Source organism: Hemitrygon akajei, chromosome 10, assembly GCF_048418815.1.
Source record: "Hemitrygon akajei chromosome 10, sHemAka1.3, whole genome shotgun sequence".
In the NCBI taxonomy this organism is placed as follows: Eukaryota; Metazoa; Chordata; class Chondrichthyes; order Myliobatiformes; family Dasyatidae; genus Hemitrygon; species Hemitrygon akajei.
The window spans coordinates 23,869,829-23,888,157 of record NC_133133.1 but is presented as its reverse complement, the minus strand read 5'-3'; the positions used below and the strand labels follow the sequence as shown (position 1 = coordinate 23,888,157).

The 18,329-nt window shown below is 44.0% G+C and overlaps 1 protein-coding gene across 1 annotated transcript in view; it reads right to left on the bottom strand.

The window, feature by feature from the left end:
* Positions 1 to 18,329, bottom strand: part of col4a5 (collagen, type IV, alpha 5 (Alport syndrome)) — a 291,046-nt gene that overhangs the window by 104,385 nt on the left and 168,332 nt on the right. The window contains exons 27-30 of the mRNA XM_073057907.1: positions 14,581 to 14,673; positions 11,276 to 11,380; positions 4,528 to 4,625; positions 2,712 to 2,862 (exon numbers count right to left, since the gene is read on the bottom strand). Coding sequence (XP_072914008.1) covers positions 2,712 to 2,862; positions 4,528 to 4,625; positions 11,276 to 11,380; positions 14,581 to 14,673 — 447 coding nt within the window. The remainder of the gene's footprint in view (positions 1 to 2,711; positions 2,863 to 4,527; positions 4,626 to 11,275; positions 11,381 to 14,580; positions 14,674 to 18,329) is intronic.

The following is an 18,329-nucleotide window of genomic DNA, read 5'->3' as shown; positions in this document are numbered from 1 at the left end:
AAGGAATTAATTACATTCATTCTACTTCTGGTGTTCCCACAACCAATGGCCTCACTTTAAGGACTATTTATCTTGTTATTTCATGCTCATTACTTATTGATATTTATTTATATTTGCATTTGCACTGTTTGTTGCCCATCGATCCTGTTTACAGTTACTATTCTATAGATTTGTTAAGTATGCCCACCGGAAAAGCATCTCAGTGCTGGATATGGTGATATATGTGTACTCTGATAATAAATTTTACTTTAATGTTTGAATTCATTGGTATTTTACAACTAGGACCAGGGAGTAATTGTAGGACTGTCACGGTCCCAACCTTTAATTACCCATTTTCTCCTCATTCTCTTTGATGGTGGCACACCTGGTTCTCATCAAGACCTGCAGCACAAAAACCCCACTTTGCACCCACTCGTTGCCAGACCATTGCTTCAGTCAGTGTGGTAATTCACGTTCCCAGCTGCTTAGAATGGTGTATTCCAAGTTTTACCTCAGTACCGATGTTTACCTGTGAAACTCTGTCTCTCTGTGTCAAGATAAGTATTGTCTGCCGCTTGCCTTTCTACGCTCCCCGTCAAGACAAAGTGTTGCCTGCCGCCTGTCTCCTGTTTGCCGTTCAGCTCCTGCATCGCCCTGTGTCAAGAACGGTTTTGCCTGCCTCCTGCTCCTCCCGTTCACCCGCACTGTTTGCCTGTGTTAACTCTGTCTCTCGACCGCTTAGAATTGTGTATTCTAAGTTCTGCTCCCGCACTGTTTTCAGGTGTTAACCCCGTCTCTCCGTGTTAATAGGAGCGTTGCATGATGCCTGTCTTCCCGTTCATCCTTCCGCCTGCTGTTCTCCTCAAGCCACGCTCGCACCCTGGTCTGCATCCCAGCTCTGCCTCGTTCCACCGCCCGCCTACGCTCTCCGTTGGCTTGGTGCTTAAACGCTGCGTTCCCACCGTAGCGACCTGGGTTCGATCCTCCGGTCAAGCCTTCCTGGCTCTTCGGCTTTCCTCTGCCTAGTCCTCGCTCCCCGGCCTTCCCTGTAACCCGTTAATAAACACTTCAGATTACTCTACCTCTGTGTCTGTGTCCTGTGTTTGGGTTCGCCCTGTTCCATTGCAACAAGGACATACAGTCGGCCCTCCTTATCCGCGAATTCCGCATGCGCGAATTCAACCAACCACGAATTGCGAAAACCTGGAAGTGCTCTTCCAGCACTTGTTGCTCGAGCATGTACAGACTTTTTTTTTCTTGTCATTATTCTCTAAACAATGCAGTATAACAACTATTTACATAGCATTTACAACGTATTAGGTATTATAAGTAATCTAGAGATGATTTACAGTATACGGGAGGATGTGCATGGGTTATCATGGATCGGGATTTAAAAAAATCGGAAGTTCTCTTACTCAGTAAGTCGGAACAGGTACATCCGGTATTATTAAGCGTCAGTTAGTCAAACGTTTGTCTTAGTATATAGCATATATTTTACCTTTCTATGCATATAAAACACTTAAGAACGTATGTTTCAGCACCGGGCTTGGGAGCAGAAGTTCCCGAGTTCGATCCAGTGACAGATCGCTTTTGAGTGCACTCTCCATCCGTGACGGGCTGATGTGGAGGATCAAAAACTCAAAACTCCAAAACCCAATAATTAAACCACTGCGTTGCTTAGTAATAATTGTAGCTTTCATCAGGGCAGGGCCTTTCTCACTTTATCCTTTAAAATTGTTCCGATCATTGACCGATGTAGCCTAACGCTTTTCCAGTGATCGATGGCGTTTCACCTCTTTCCGATGGCTTTATTATTTCCACTTTATTTTCAATCGTGATCGTGATTATTTTTGTGACCAGAAACATTGCGCATTCAGAGCTCTGGTGCCGGGTCCTAATGTCCACCGCACTGAGACAAGTTAAATAAGGTCTGGGGTTCCACTGGGTCCTAAGATCCATCGAATTGAGACAGGTTGAATAAGGGACTTAAGCATCTGCGAATTTTGGTATCCACGAGGGGTCCTGGAACCAATCCCTTGCGGATAAGGAGGGCCGAATGCATTGACTTTTCACACTTAGGTATTAACATCTCACACAGAAAGCTTACGGTTTTGACAGGAGCATGAGTAAGTACTGAGCTTTTTGGGCCTTCCTGTTTTCCAAATCAGAGATAACAAGTGTTACTTGGAAAAAAAATGGGAAAGGGAAATGGGTCGGTCAGTGATATGAAATGAAAAGGGAAAAATGAAAAACTGTGAGCTTGTCTCACCTTCTTTTACTGTGCTCTCATGATGGCTGCAATTAAGCAAACTGTCACAATGGACAAATAAAAAAATCAGTGTGCAATATTATTCTAAGCCATCAGAGATCCACTACAGTGCTTTGTACACTAACCCACTACATACCTTTGTACCTTCCTCCTGTTGCCTTGACTGATATCCACAGTACCAAGGGCAGCACAGTTGTGTTTGGTCAGTGTAACACTATTACGGTATCAGTGACCCAGGTTCAATTCCTGCTGCTGTCCGTAAGGAGTTTGCACTTTCTCCCCGTGACCTTGGGGTTTCCTCCAGGTGCTCTGGTTTCTGTCCACGTTCCAAAGTCATACAAGTTAGTAGCTTAATTGGCCACATGGGTGTAATTGAGTGGCTTGGGCTCGTTGGCTCGAACTGTGCTGTATCTCTAGATAAAAATAAACACCCACTGAGACTCGTCCCACATTTAGAACGTACCTTTTGATCCAAAGGTGCCATCTAATCCTGGTTGACCCGGTAACCCTGGTAACCCAGGGAATCCCCCATCACCTTTTGGTCCCGGTCTCCCATCACTGCCTCTTGGACCAGGAGGACCTGAAGGTCCAGGAAGTCCAAAGCCTGGATCACCCTGTGAAAAATTGGGAGGAGTCATGAGACAGATCTTAAGAGTTACTTCATTTGCTTGATTATATTATCAGTACATTAGCAATTACCTGTTGAGGAAGCAGGGAATTTGCAGAAGGACAGACAGATTGGGAGAATGGGCAAAGAAGTGGCAGATGGAATGTAGTTTGGGGATGTTTAGGCTCATGTACTTTGATAGAAGGAACAAAGGTGCAGACCATTTTCTAAATGGGGGAAGAATTAAAAATATCAGAGGTGTAAGGGGTCTTGGGAGTTCTCTTGTAGGATTTCCTGAAGGTTACCTTGCAAGTTGAGTCGGTGGTAAGGAAGGCAAATGCAATGTTAGCGTTCATTTTGAACACAAATCAAGGATATAATGCTGAGGCTTTATAAGGCACTTATACTGCAATTGAAGTACTGTGAGCAGTTTGAGCTCCATATCGAAGAAAAGATGTGCTGGCATTGGAGAGGGTCCAGAGAAGGTTCATAAGAAGGATTCCAGGAACGAAAGGAGCGTTTGATAGCTCTGGACCTGTACTCACTGGAGTTTAGAAGAATGAAGGGGGATCTTATTGAAACATTGACTACTCAAAGGCCAAGAAAGAGTGGATGTGCTGAAGATGTTTCCTATAGTGGGGGAGCCTAGAACCAAAGGGCACCGCCTCAGAACAGAGGGACATCCATTTAGCTAAGAGATGAAGGGGAATTTCTTTAGCTAAAGGGTGGTGAATCTGTGGAATTCATTGCCACAGATGGCTGTGGAGGTCGTCATTGGGTATATTTAAAGTTGATAGATTCATGATTAGTCAGGTTGTTAAGGGTTATATGGAGAAGGCAGGAGAATGGGGTTGAGTGGGATAAAAAAATCAGCCATGCTGAAGCAGTCTGGATGGGCCAAATGGCCTAATTGTGCTCCTATGTCTTATGGCCGTACAGAAAACATGCTCAATATTCAGGGCTGTGAATGGTGAATCTTACTGGGAGACTCAGGGGCTGAGCTTTGTACGTTGTTGCTGACCACTGCAATGTGAGAAAGAATGATTGAATTGCTTGTGCAGTGTATAACACAGGACATCCACGATGCCTGAAAAAAACACATCACCCAGGTGCTCTCATGTATTTCTGGTTAAAGCACTCGAGCCAGTTCCCACACTATTAGTACCTGACGTCAATTCATGAGCGATAGGGTGGGTGGGAAGTAATGCATGTCTGCTCTGTGAAGGTACTATTAAATATTTCTTTAGTATAATAAATCAGACTCTTGACCTCACAATCTCCTCACCGTGATCTTGCACCTTATTATTTGCCTACACTGCACTTCCCCTGTAGTTGTTACACATTATTCTGCATTGTTTTATTTTATCTTGGTGTACTTTAATACACTGTGCAATGACCTAATCTATATGAACAATATGCAAGGCAGCCTTTCCATTGTACCATGGTACACATGACAATAATAAATCAACTCCAATCCAATTCTAATAATACATTATTTCTCTGTAAAAGAGTGAAGAAATTATCCTGAAGTAGTCATCAACATTTCTGCCATTGCATATGGGAAAAGAGGCCATTCTGTAGCTTTGATACCTCAATAACAATTTGGGTTTCATGGGAATCTCTGGTTAACACCAGCACTACCACATTTTTATCTGAAGCAGTAAATATCCACCTTTGGCCCAGGGCGGCCCGGTTGACCTGGTGTCCCGTCGAGGCCTGGTCTTCCTGGATTTCCCCGAGAACCTGGTATGCCTGGATTTCCTGACAATCCTGTGAGAAGTTAATTGAATAACACAAAGGGGCAATTAACTCAACACTGTGGCTGACATCTTAGAGAGTATGTTTGACCCAAACTCCAATGCACAAGCTTCACACCATGGCACACGACATTTTCAATACTTTCCGTGTATAACATGCAAAAGCATCCCAAAATGTTTTGTAATGTCATCACAAACAAGAGTTTAGACTGAGCCACACAAGGATTTGGCAACACAGATGACTAAAAGGCTGGTCAAAGTAGTAGATTTTAAGGGCCGTCTTATAGAAGGAGAGAGAGGTACAAAGGCGAAATGGTTTAGGGAATATTCTCCTCAGCAAGGTTCAAGATCCAAGTTTATTTGTCACGTGTACATTGAACCACAGAGTGAAATGCATCGTTTACATTCATAGCCATCCCCCCCCCCCCCCGAGAGTGTGCTGGGGGTAGGGCGCAGGTTTCACTATACATTCTAGCATCAACATAGCATGCCCACGATGCTCAGCAGAACAAACGGAGAGGAGGATGCAAGGACAGTTGGACAAGCTGGGTGAGTGGGCAAAGGCATGGCAGATAGAGATTAATGTTGACAAATGTGAGATTATCCATTTTGACTCAAGATACAGGTTGTTATCCTAATGGTGTTAAATTGAGAAAAGGGAATGTACAACAAAAACCGATCCTTTCTACAACAGTCACTATAAGCAAATGTTCACTGAAAACAAGTATTTAGGAAGGAAAATCATATGTTAGCTTTCAATATAAATGGGTTTTAAGTAAGAGCAGGGATGTCTTACTGCAGATGTACTTAGTGAGATACAGTCCAGAGTTGTGTGTACAATTTTGTTCTCCTTATCTGTGGAGGAATGCTCATACCGTGGAAGATATGGAATGAAAGTTATTAGACTGATTCCTGGGATGGCTGATGTATGAGGAGAGACTGGATCCTTTAGGCTAGCATTTCACTGGAGTTTAGAAAAATGAGAGGGAATCTCAAACCTGCAAAACTCTAACAAAACTTGACAGACTATAGGGAGTCAAAAAATCAGAAAAATGCTGGAATAAAATCTCCACATGTCAGGCATCTGTCAAAAAAGAAATAGTTGATGTTTCAGGCTGTAGACCAGTTCATGTGTCCAAGTTGAAATGAGACAGGATTCTGCACAAAATCTCTGAGGAAATTGAGCTTCAATGGGTTTGTTATTGAAACTGGAAGCACTAGGGTGGAAGGATGTCTTAAGGGTATTCACAAGCTTAGCTACCTATGATGAAGTTCATTTACTCCACAGTTTGAACTCAATTTCCTCCCTGCATCACAAGTTTAATATCTGTATGCTATACTTCCACTTCTGTTTGTTATGACCATTACAGTTGGCATGTTTCTGACACAGAATTACAATTTGCCTCTTCCTGCACTCAATCATAAGCTAAATATTCCAAGCCCAATTTGGAGAGTTAACATTTCCCCTATTGTCTATTCAGACAATTAGCTGTTCATGATCCAGCGAGATAAATGAAGAGCAACAACACACAAAATGCTGGAGAACTCAGCAGGTGAGGCAGACTGTTTACCCTGTTGTCGACTGTTCACTCTTCTCCACAGATGCTGCCTGGTCTGCTGAGTTCATCCAGCATTCCGAGCTCCTCAGTAGGTCAGGCAGTATCGATGGAAACAAATAAACAGCCGACATTTTAGGCTAAGAACCTTTTTTCAGGACTGGAAAGGAAGGGGGAAGATGCCAGAAGAGAAAGGTGGGTGGAGGGGAAGGAGAAGCAAATAATAGGTGAAGCCAAGTGGGTGGGAAAGATAAAGGTCTGGAGAAGAAAGAATCTGACAGGAGATGAGAATGGACCATGGGAGAAAGGGAAGAAGGAGGGACATTAGGGGGAGGTGACAGGCAGATGAGGAGAAGTAAGAGGCCACAGTGGGGAATAGAAGAAGAGAAAAAGAGGAGGGAATTCTTTTTTAACTAAAAGGAGAAATCAAAGTTCATACCATCAGGTTGGAGGTTACTTGGATAAAAGCGAGTTGTTGCTCCTTCACCCTGAGAGTTGCCTCTTTGTGGCAAGAAAGGAGGCTATAGATCAACAGGTTGGAATGGGAGTGGGGATAGGAATTTAAATAATTGGCCACTGGTAAGTTCCATTTTAGATGAATGGAGTTGAGGTGCTTGACAAAGCACCCCTAATTTACATCTAGTCTCACCAGTGCAGAGGAAGTCACAACGGGGGCACCGGATACTAAGGGCAACTTTGACAGTTTTTCAGGTGAAGTATTGCCTCACCTGGCAGGACTGTTTGGGGTCCTGAATGGAGGTAAGGGTGGAGGTAGATGGCAAGTATAGCATATCTGTCGCTTGCAGGAATATGTGCCAGGAAGGAGATTAATGAGGAGGGACAATTGGACAAGGTATCACAGAGGGAGAGATCCCTGAGGAAAGCAAAGGGGGGAGAAAAAGATGTGTTTGGTGATAGGATTCCATTGAAGATGGCAGAAGTTTTGGAGAATGATGTGTTTTTGGATAGGTATATGGACAAGAAAGGAATGGAGGGTTACAGGCTGAGTGCGGGCCAGTGGGACTAGGTGAGAGTAAACATCGGCATGGACTAGAAGGGCCGAGGTGGCCTGTTTCCGTGCTGTAATTGTTATATGGTTATATGTGGAGACTCACGGGGCGGTAGCTGAGGACAAGAGGGGTTCTGTCACTGTTAAGGCGATGGGAAGATGGGGGTGAGTGTGGAATTCTGGGAAATTGAGGAGATGCAGGTGAGGACAGCACTCATGATGGAAGAAGAGAATGTCTGTTCTTTGAAGGAGGACATCTCTGATTTCATGGAAAGGAAAGCCTCATCCTGAGAACAGATGTGGTGGAGACCGAGTACTGAAATAGCATTTTTATAAGAGAGAGGGTGGGAAGAGGTATAGTCACGATAACCATGGGAATCGGTAGGTTTGTAAAAGATGTCGATAGACAGCTTGTCTCTAGAGCTAGTTATAGAGGGATCACAAAAGTGGAGGGAGGAGTCAGAAATGGACTAAGTGAACTTCAGTGCAGGGTGGGTGTGGGAGGCAAAGTTAATGAAATTGACAAGCCCAGCATAGATGTATGAAGCAGTACCAATGCAGGAAGAGTTGGGAGCATTTACAGGAAATGTTTGGAACATGGACTGTTCAATGTAGCCAACGATAAGGCAGGCAGAGCTGGGACCCATGCAGGTGTCCATGGCTAGCCCTCGAGACTAGTGAAAATGGGAGGATCCAAAGGGCAAATTTTTCAGGGTGAGGCCCAAACGGAGGAGGGTAGTGGTGGAGAGGTCTTTTGTTGAGAAAGAGCAGAGAGCTTTAGGGCCTTCTGATGGGAATAGGAGTGTAAAGGGGCTAGGTATCCATGGTAAAAATGAGGCAGTCTGGGCCAATGAACTGTAAGTTACTAAGGAGATCAAGAGCATGCGAAGTATTGCAGATGCAGGTGGGAAGAAACAAAACCAAGGGGGGTAGAATGAAGTCAAGGTATGAGGTCAAGCTTAATGTGAAAAGCCTAAGGAACTGGTGGTGGACCTGAGGAGGGCTAAGGCACCGGTGACCCGTTTCCATCCAAAGGGTCAGTGTGGACATGGTGGAGGATTACAAATACCTGGGGATACGAATGGACAATAAACTGGACTGGTCAAAGGACACTGAGGCTGTCTACAAGAAGGGTCAGAGCTGTCTCTATTTCCTGAGGAGACTGAGGTCCTTTAATATCTACCGGATGATGCTGAGGATGTTCTACGAGTCTGTGGTGGCCAGTGCTATCATGTTTGCTGTTGTGTGCTGGGGCAGCAGGCTGAGGGTAGCAGACACCAACAGAATCAACAAACTCATTCGTAAGGCCAGTGATGTTGTGGGGGTGGAACTGGACTCTCTGACGGTGGTGTCTGAAAAGAGGATGCTGTCCAAGTTGCATGCCATCTTGGACAATGTCTCCCATCCACACCATAAAGTACTGGTTAGGCACAGGAGTACGTTCAGCCAGAGACTCATTCCACCGAGATGTAACACTGAGTGTCATAGGAAGTCATTCCTACCTGTGGCCATCAAACTTTACAACTCCTCCCTCGGAGTGTCAGACACCCTGAGCCAATAGGCTGGTCCTGGACTTATTTCCACTTGGCACGATTAACTTATTATTATTTAATTATTTATGGTTTTATTTTGCTATATTTGTTCACTATTCTTGGTGCAGCTGTAATGAAACCCAATTTCCCTCGGGATCAATAAAGTATGTCTGTCTGTCTGTCTGTCTGAGGACACAAGTTCAATGGGCCAGGAGCAGGCAGAGAAAGTGAGCCTTCCCGGACAGTTAGGGTGGTGGATCTTGGGTAGGAGACTAGGAACGAGTAATGCCGGTAAGGGAACAATGAGTTTGGTGGCTGTGGATGGGAGTTCTCCAGAGATGATGAGATCAGAAATGGTGTCGGAGTCAGTTTTCTGATGGTCCAAATTAGTGTCTAGAGAGTTGCTACCTGGCCTCAGCAAGGTAGAGGCCAGTCTACCACACTACAACAGCACTCCCTTTGTTTGCAGGTTTGATGGTAAGGTTGGGACTGATGTGGAGAGAATGGAGGACAGTGCGTTTAGAGGGGGGTAAGGTCCTTGAAGGAGTGGTAAGTGCTGAAGTTGAGCCAGTTGCTGTCTCGTCAGCAAATAGAGATTTAAAGGTCCAGAGCAGGCTCTCCAAGAAGGGGAAGAGGTTTGGTGACAGGAGAAGGGGTCATCAGTGCAGGGAATTATTCTCAAAGAAGTGGGCTTGGAGACAGAGGCGATAGAAGAAGAGCTCGGCATCGTAGAGGATGCAAAACGGACTGAGCTGCGGACAAAAGGGGTCAAGGTTAAGGCTGCTGCTGAGGACAGAACGTTCTGCTACAGAAGGGAAGGTTAGAAGGAATAGGAATAGCAAAGAGATGGCAGGGATTTGAGCTGGGATCGGGGGTGGGGGAAGAGGGCAGAGGAGTGGGAAAGGTTGGGTGTATGGGGAAGGTTGGGTGTACAGGGAAGGTAGGGAAGATGCAGATGGAGGCTAAGGGTACCCAAGAGTGGTGAGAGATCCTGAGAGACCTGGGGTTGGAGAGTGGAATGGGAAGGGGGGAAGGGGAGCCCAGGGGCTCAGTGGCAGTGAGGAAAGTCTTGGCCTGGAGTGGTGATGTAGGTCTGGGCTAGAGCCAGAGTTAGAAGCTGTGAAATTCACAGTCTGAAGGCACCTGGGATTATTGGAACCAGAGTAGGTGATGGTGATTTGTGGTCTGGGGTTATTAGAGCCAGAGTTGACAACAATTGTATCCGCAGTCTGGAGGCATCCAGGGCTGTCAGAAATGGGGTTGGAGTCAGTGGGATCTGCGGTCAGGTGTGTCTGATTGAATCAAGGTCTGAGCGGGAGGTGGCAGGAACCATGGTCTAGAGGCACCCAGGGCCATTGGAGCTAACATTGGATTTGGTGGGATCTGCAGTCTGGAGACAGGCGATCTTCTGATTCTTCCTGGATGTGAGGAAGATGAAGAACTGGCAGTTGGAGGCAGGGATCCAGTGAAGGATGAAGTGTTGGAGAGGTGCATGGTGGGTGGAGCAGAGAGAAGCACAGAGCTGTGCCAGAGACTGAGACCTGTCCCACAGGTGATGGCAGAGAAGGTGGTGCGTATAATTTGGAGGGGGAAGTAGTGGGAGAAGCAGTCACTCGACATAGGTACCTGGATCCTTGCTGGATCCAAGCTAAGAGGCCTGAATTCGGAGCTGGAAGCCTTGTGGGACAATATGCTGGTGAAGACAAGTTCTCAGGAAGGATTTGTGGCTATGGTAGCGAATCTGGGTGAGTACATGGTCGAAGAGTCAGAGGGCAGTAGAGATCACAGAGGGGGAAGAGTGAGAGATGGTATCACTGAACTCCTGAAGAGAAGATTTAAATTTCTTTAGGATAAGCATCCCACAAAGAGACTTTGCAGTGGAGCAGCAAGCCGTAAATACAAGAGAATACGTACACGACGCTGGAAGAACTCAGCGGGTCATTCCTGATGAAGGGTCTCGGCCCGAAACGTTGGCTACTCTTTTCTCACGGATGCTGCCTGACCTGCTGAGTTCTTCCAGCGTCGTGTACGTATTCTTTGATCCACAGCATCTGCAGTTGTATATTTGTGTGTAAATACAAGAGATTCTGCAGATGTTGGAAATCTTGAGCAACACGCCCAAAATGCTGAAGGAGCTCAGGGCAGGCACCATCTATGGAAATGTATAAACAGTCGACATTTTGGGTGGAGACCCTTCATCAGGACTGGAAAGGAAAAGAAGCCAGAGCAAAAAGGAAAAAGTGGGTGTAGAAGGAAAGGAGGACCAGCTAGAAGATAAATGAGCAGCTAATTGTCGAGAAATTCTTCACAATTGAGAATTACTTGTTCTTTTATCTGATGATCCAATGAGTTCAGGCAAGAAATGTGCATAACTACCTGCAGCAACACACATAAAATGCTGGAGGATCTCAGCAGATCAGACAGCATCTTTGGAGGAAATGAGACCCTTCAGTAGCCTTGCACTCAGATATGTAAGTTGAGGATTCTGATGTGTTGGAGGTGATGTATAAATGTATTTTTGAATCACTACAATTTAAAGAAATGACATTTGTGAAAACAAACCTACCTTTTGGACCAGGTGGACCAGGAAATCCAATACCGGGCACTCCCGTGTCACCTTTTGGTCCCTGGAGGCCTGGTGAACCAGGTTGACCGGGCAGACCTGGGTCACCTATACAATAGAATAAAAGATTTATGTTATTGCCAACAGGAAGATACTGGGTCTATATCTGCTTTCTCATTCCTTTCAGAGTGCATCTGATAAGCACAGCTGTAAACCCTATGCACTGTACATAGACATACCACTCAGAACGTCTAATAGTGACATTGCGTTTATCCACAATGACCAAATCTTTGTCTTAAAATCCAACAATCAGTCATCTGATTCTATTGGCTGTACTCTAAAATCAATTAAATACAGGCAGTATTTTTATCTTCTCAAGGTTTCTTACTCGAATAAGCAGTTTTTTTCCATCTAAGCTTGGGAAGTGAGTTTCTATAAACAAAAGAAACATTACAGCTAAAATTAACCTGACATTCAGCAGATGCTGGAAATCTTGAGCAACACACACAAAATGCGGGAGGAACCCAGCTGGTCAGGCAGTATTTATGGAGGGGAATAAGCAGTCGACGCTTTGGGCCAAGACCCTTTAACAGTCCTGGTCCAAAGCATCCATTGTTTAATGCTCTTCCTAGATGCTGCCTGACACCTCCCTCTCCCTTATTAGGGAGAGGAGAGAACCTGTGGTTTGCCGAATGCCGGTTGAAATGCGATAGTCTTTGGGGTAACTGCAAAGTCTGTGTCTTTTCTATTGTCTAGCTCACGCTTGTGCTCGGTAGCGGGCGCACTACTTTTTTTGCAGTGGAGGGGGGATTGTTGCTTGCTACTACTTACGTGCGGGAGGGGGGAGCAGGGTGGGGAGGACTTTGGGTTCTCATGTTTAACTGTCGTTCATTTTTTGGGGTGCTTCTCTGTTTTCGTAGATGTTTGCAAAGAAAAAGCATTTCAGGATGTATATTGTATATATTTCTCTCACGTTAAATTGGATCTTTGAACCTTCGAACCTTTGACTTGCCAAGTTCCTCCAGCATTCTGTATGTGTTGCTCACGGCTAAAGTTATTTCCATGACCAAATGATTCACAACTAACCAACATGGTCCAATTCTTTCCAATAACATCTAAATAAAAAAAAACACATACATTTGTCTACTGCCTACTGATTTCATCTCCTGATAAGCAGAGGAGGTTCACCAGAATGTTGCCCAAAATCAAAATCGGTTACGAGGAGAGACTGGTTTTGCTAGGTTTTCTTTCCTTTGAGCAAGAGGCCAAAGGGTAACCAATAATCAGCAACAGCTCGGCCTCAATACCTCCTTTTGCAACTAGATTCTCGATTTCTTGTATACCCCAGTCAGATGGATTTGCAATAACATCTCTACAATCACCATTAGCAAAGGTGCATTACAAAGCTGTGCTTCACTCCCCTGCTACTTTCTGCCAAACTGAGGAGGCTGAAAGAGCTGGACTGACGTCATTCTACAGATGCGCAGTAGAGAGCATCCTAACAAGCTGCATCACTGTGTGGTACGTAAACTGCATTGTGGCAAAGAGGAAGGTTTGACAACAGGTAATCAAAACTGCCCAATGCATCATTGGCACCAGCCTACCTACCATCAAGATGTATACACAGAAAGGTGCTGGAAAAGGGCTGGTGAACCAGTGTAGATAACTTCACTCATCTCAACACTGATCTGATTCCACAACCACGGACTCACTTTCACACTCTTTAGCTGAGCTTTATTTATGTATTTATTTGTCATCTATTCATTAATTTGCTTATTTATTACTCTATATATCTTTACATTTGTTTGTTTGCTCATTCAGTTTTGTATTTGCGGTTTGTCTTCTTTTGCATGTTGGTTGTTTGTCAGCCTTTATGTGTGGTTTTCCATTGATTTTATTGTATTTCTTTGTTCTACTGCAAATGCCCACAAGAAAAAGAACTTAGGGTGAATATGTGACATATATGTACTTTGATAATAAATTTACTTTGAATTTTCAGCTTTGATAGCGATGCCCAAGATTATGTGAAGCATGTTTTATTCATTTATTTTTTGAGGTACAGCGTGGAGCAGGTTCTTCTGGGCCTTCGAGCTGCAATGCCCAACACCTCCCGATTTAACCCTAGCCTAATCACAGGACAATTTACAATGAGCAATTAAGCTACCAATTGGTACGTCTTTGGACTGTGTAAGGAAACTGAAGCACCCAAAGGGAACCCATGTGATCATGGGGAGAACGTACAAACTCCTTACAGGTATTGGCGGGAATGGAACTCGGGTCACAGGTACTGTAAAGCGTTGTGTTAACCACTACACCACTGTGACGAGTCATGATAACAAATGTAACTTTGCACTCATATCTTTCTAAGTTCTATAATCACAACAATGCCACAAGCATTCGTATGTACTGGCTTCAATTTAATTATTAACTGGATACTATTTGCCAAGGGCCACCGAGCACACTGGGCAGGTACTGCCTCCCTATCAAACACCTTTTGATCTGGTATAAGTCAAGCTCTGGATTCACCCTTTCCACTTGATCACTCCTTTGGAATGCGGCAACCTACAATGGGTATTAGGACTTCTGAAAGTGCTAAATGGCCATGGTCATTGTCAAATTCTGCAGAAGCTAGAAGGAACATCCAGTTATTTGTTCAAATATTTGGAACAAATATTTGGGACAAATAAGTGGTTTGAACCACTTTGGTTCAAATATTTAGAAGGGATTGCAAGAGACTGTTGAAGGATCTTGGCTTAATAGGCACGCAGGGGATCAAGGGGATAGTTGTGTGATAGGAAGTAAATACCCTCTTTCATTTTAAATGCAACATTTGCTCCATATTTTGCAGTGCACTTGCTTTCATTCTTACAAAGGCCCTTACAGGCAAGATGTTCCAGAATGATCAATTATTGCTACAAGGAGAGTAGATCTCTGCCTAAGTCTTACTCTCGCTCGCACTCAAACCAACTTTAGAGGAAGTGCTGCAGAAACATTTTCCCACCCAAAGTTCAAAGAACCTGCGTTTACCTCTGGTCAGATTTGGCATCTCCCACCTTGCACTACAGATTCAGGGAATGTGGTCCAGGCAAACATTAAAATGAAGTTCTCCCAACTGGTGATCAGCTAGTCCTTGTGAAAGGTTTTAGATTAATTAGCTTAATGTATATTTTATAGCTTTTAAGCAGAAAAAGCAACTTATTGTTCTCTTGCTTTAACTGCATCACAGCTCTTCAGCACAGCACCATTGTACAAACACACACTTATAGACATCAGCACAAGTACAGCAGCTAATGACTTCAACATCTCACCTGGAGGACCTGCTGGTCCACGTTCACCTGTACTCCCTGGAGGACCAGGTGGACCAGGGTCAGAGACGGTTTTGCCCGGTTCACCTTTAGCACCTGGACAGAATAGGAGAGAATTAATGATGGGTTACAGGCACAGTTGAACATTTACTAACTCTAATTCAACGAAAAAGCATTTTCACTAAAACCTCCATAAAATGACCCTGAGTGTTGATCTCGGAAGGCACACAACAAATTAGTAGAAGAGAACATTTGAAAATTTGACTGCTTTGCTGATTTTGCCATTAATTATGAGTCCATAATTCTTCATCAATCACTCGATCTGCCGATTGTCTCACCCTTCGATGTGTTGCCTATTTTCTCAGATCTAATACCAGAATGTGAATACAGACGTGCAAGGCCAATGAATCAAGGACAGTGATTAATATATGGGAATGCAATACTGTTACCGTCATGGAGACGTGGGTGAAAGATGTGCAGGATTGGTAGCTGAACCTTCTGGGCTATGGAATTGTCCGATGACATAGGGGCTCATGTAAAAGAGGATATTGTATAGATTGAGGTTAGAAATTAAAAGGGGGCAATGCTGCTGGGAATGAACTACAGGTCTCCAGGTTATTGGTCAATATAGAAGATCAGATTTATAGGTTAAAATAATAGGGTATAATAGTGGAGGATTTCATCTTCTCCAATACTAGGAAGCAAAATAATTGCAAATGCTGAAAACTTGAAATAGAAACAGAAAATGTTAGAAACACGCAACAGGTCAGACAGCCTCTGCGGAAAGAGAAACAAGACTACAATGTTAACTCTGATTCTCTTTCCACAGAGGCTGCTTAATTTTTCCAGCATTTTTATTTGTATTGTCTAATAGTGACTGGGATCACTTTAGTGTGTAAAGCTCAGAGAGAGTGAATTTTTTAAAGATCCAGCAGCAGAGCTTTTGGAGTATATCAATACTTCTACTAGAAAAGGGGAGATACTGTATCTAATTTCAGTGGGATTGCATCTCTGAGATGGCCCACTCGGTGGTAATGAATTGCCTAGATCCGACATGCTTTATGAGTTGTCCTGGCTGGAGCTGGTTAATGAATGGCCCAGGTTTAACTTGGTCGGTGAATTGTCCCTGGAGTTGCTTAAGCAATTGCCTCGGTCGGTATCAGTTGTCAAACTGCCATGAGTTGACAGCTGGAGGTGGTTAAGGATCCTGAAAAGGAACAAAGCTGAATGCAATATTGAAAGACACGCAAAATTGGACTGGGAGCAGTCAACTGCAATAAGCCTACCGTTGGATAGATGACACAGGCTTATGAAATGGGTAGGAGTTCTAGAGGAAATAAGGATGATTTTGCTTCCATCCAGACTGTGGTTGAAATCTGGAACACACTGCCTGAGACGGTGGCAGTGTGCTCAGAACATGATTTAGATGATCATTTGAAAAGACACGGCATGAAAAGCTAGGACTGAATGCTGAGAAATGGGATTTGAGCAGATAGATTTGATAGCCAGCATAGACACAATGCACCAAGGGCTTGCTTCTGTGCTGTATAACACCACATCATCACTGAAAAAGTTTATAAAGTTGTACCAGTCTAATGACCAATAACTTTGGTAAAAATGGCCATTTTAGGGAAAAATTAAGAGTTGATGGCATTTAAAACTTTTACCCTACCTTGTTCACCCTCACGAACAACCCAAACTAACAAATTTCTCTCTACTGCACATTGTGAACCTGTAGCTCAGTTGGGCGTAGCCTTGCTTCTGGGGTGGGAGACTGTGATCTAAGTCTCAATCCAAAAAACTTAGCACAGAAATCTACTCTGGTGTTTCAAGCTTATAACGAGGCATCTTGGCACTGTTTTAAAAAAAAAATCTAGAAAGGTATCTGAGTTTAGCAAGCCGAAGCAGACTTGGAATGATGAAATGGCAGAGCAGACTTGATGGCCTAATTCTGCTCTTATGTTTTATGGTCTAAGCAGCTCTTTTCTAGAATTAAACACAGGCCCTGTCTGCTCCAAGACGGATGCAAGAATATTTAGAACATAGAACACTGACCAGACTAGAATCCAACAACATAGCTATGAATAGGTTCACTTTTCAAGAATGATTCTAACAAGTTTATAGAAGGCAGCAGTGTGGAAATCATTCACGATTAGTTTAAAAAAAAGATGAAAAAATCAAATTTTCCCATCACTTAATCTAATCTCTGTCCCTTCTGGGCCTTGCCTGACTGAAATCAACATAACCAATTGAATTATCGTAGATATTTTGTATGCATGGTTAAGTCCTGTGTGGAAGCATAATCTTTCTATTGTTCAGAGGCCATCACTTCTTTTTGAAATATTGGAGTAGGGATGGTTCTTTCGTTCATTATGTCACATGTCGAATGACATGGATGGTCAAGGTCCTTCCAAGACCATAATTGTTCCTGACAATTTTTTTCTACACAAGTGGTTTGCCATGGCTTTCTTCTGGGCAATGTCTTTACAAGACTGGAAACCCTAGCCATTACCAATACTCTTCAGAGATTATCTGTCTGGCATCAATGGTTTCATAACCAGGACTTGTCATATGCACCAGGTACTCATATGACCATCCACCACCTACCCATCCCCGTCCACAGCTTTACATGACTTGTACATGATCAGGGGTGCTAAGCAGATACCACACCTTTTCTAAGCATGACTTGCAGGCTAGGGAAGGGATGGAGCACCTTGCACCTCTTTTGGTAGAAATGTATCTCCACCCCACCACCCACAGAGAAGGTTAACGGTGAACAACTGGCACAAAGTAGTTCAATATGGAGAAGCGCATGGTGGCACTCAAGAATTAAACAAGGTAAAGAAATATATAAACAGCAGGTGTGCACAAGAACAGAGGGATCTCTGCACATGCACAGATCCCTGAAGGTAGCAGGGCAGGTATGTAAGATGCTCAAGAGCAGCTACAGAATAACTCGTTGTCTGAGGCATTGAATTAAAAGCAAGGAGATACTGCTGGAATCACATAAGGCAATATTTAGACCACTGCATATATTTCTATCACAGTGTGGGAAAATCATGTTACTTGGGAGTCCTCATGCAGGATTCCCCAAAGGTTAACTTGCAGGTTGAGTTGAGTTGGTGGTGTGAGGAGATCTGAAAGATTATTCAATATGGACTGTTCTGTTAAAAAGAGAGAGAGCGTGTGTGCTAACTCAGAGAGAGAGAGAGAGAGAGAGAGAGAGAGAAACAAACAGCCCGTGAGTTGCCATGGTTACGGCAGGGCGGAGCTATATGATGGACAGCTGGTGTTCAGCAGTTGTGGAATATATACAAGGTCAGTAATCAGACACACAGAGACACACGGAAGACACTGACAAAACTGACACTGGATGAGCTTTGTGTGCCCATGACAAGGGTGGGTTTTGCACACAGTGTGGAAAAGGGGTGACCGGTGGAAAGCTATCGGTGTGTTTAACCCTTGCCTGGGTTGATAGCTTTACCACGTGAAAACGGCACTCTCTTTGGTGTGGTCACAGTTGGTGACTTTAACAAGAAATCGAAGCAGGAGGACGAGGTGGAAGATTCGACAGCACTGGCACTGGGAAGACAAATCACCTTTCTCTCTCCTCAATCTACTCAACTCAATAACACGAACTGAACTGACTTCATACCCATACCATCGTAAGACTGTATCATTTATCACCTGAGTTTAGAGAAGTTTGAAAACTTCATTTACTCACTTATATATGCATAAACACTGCTAACCTG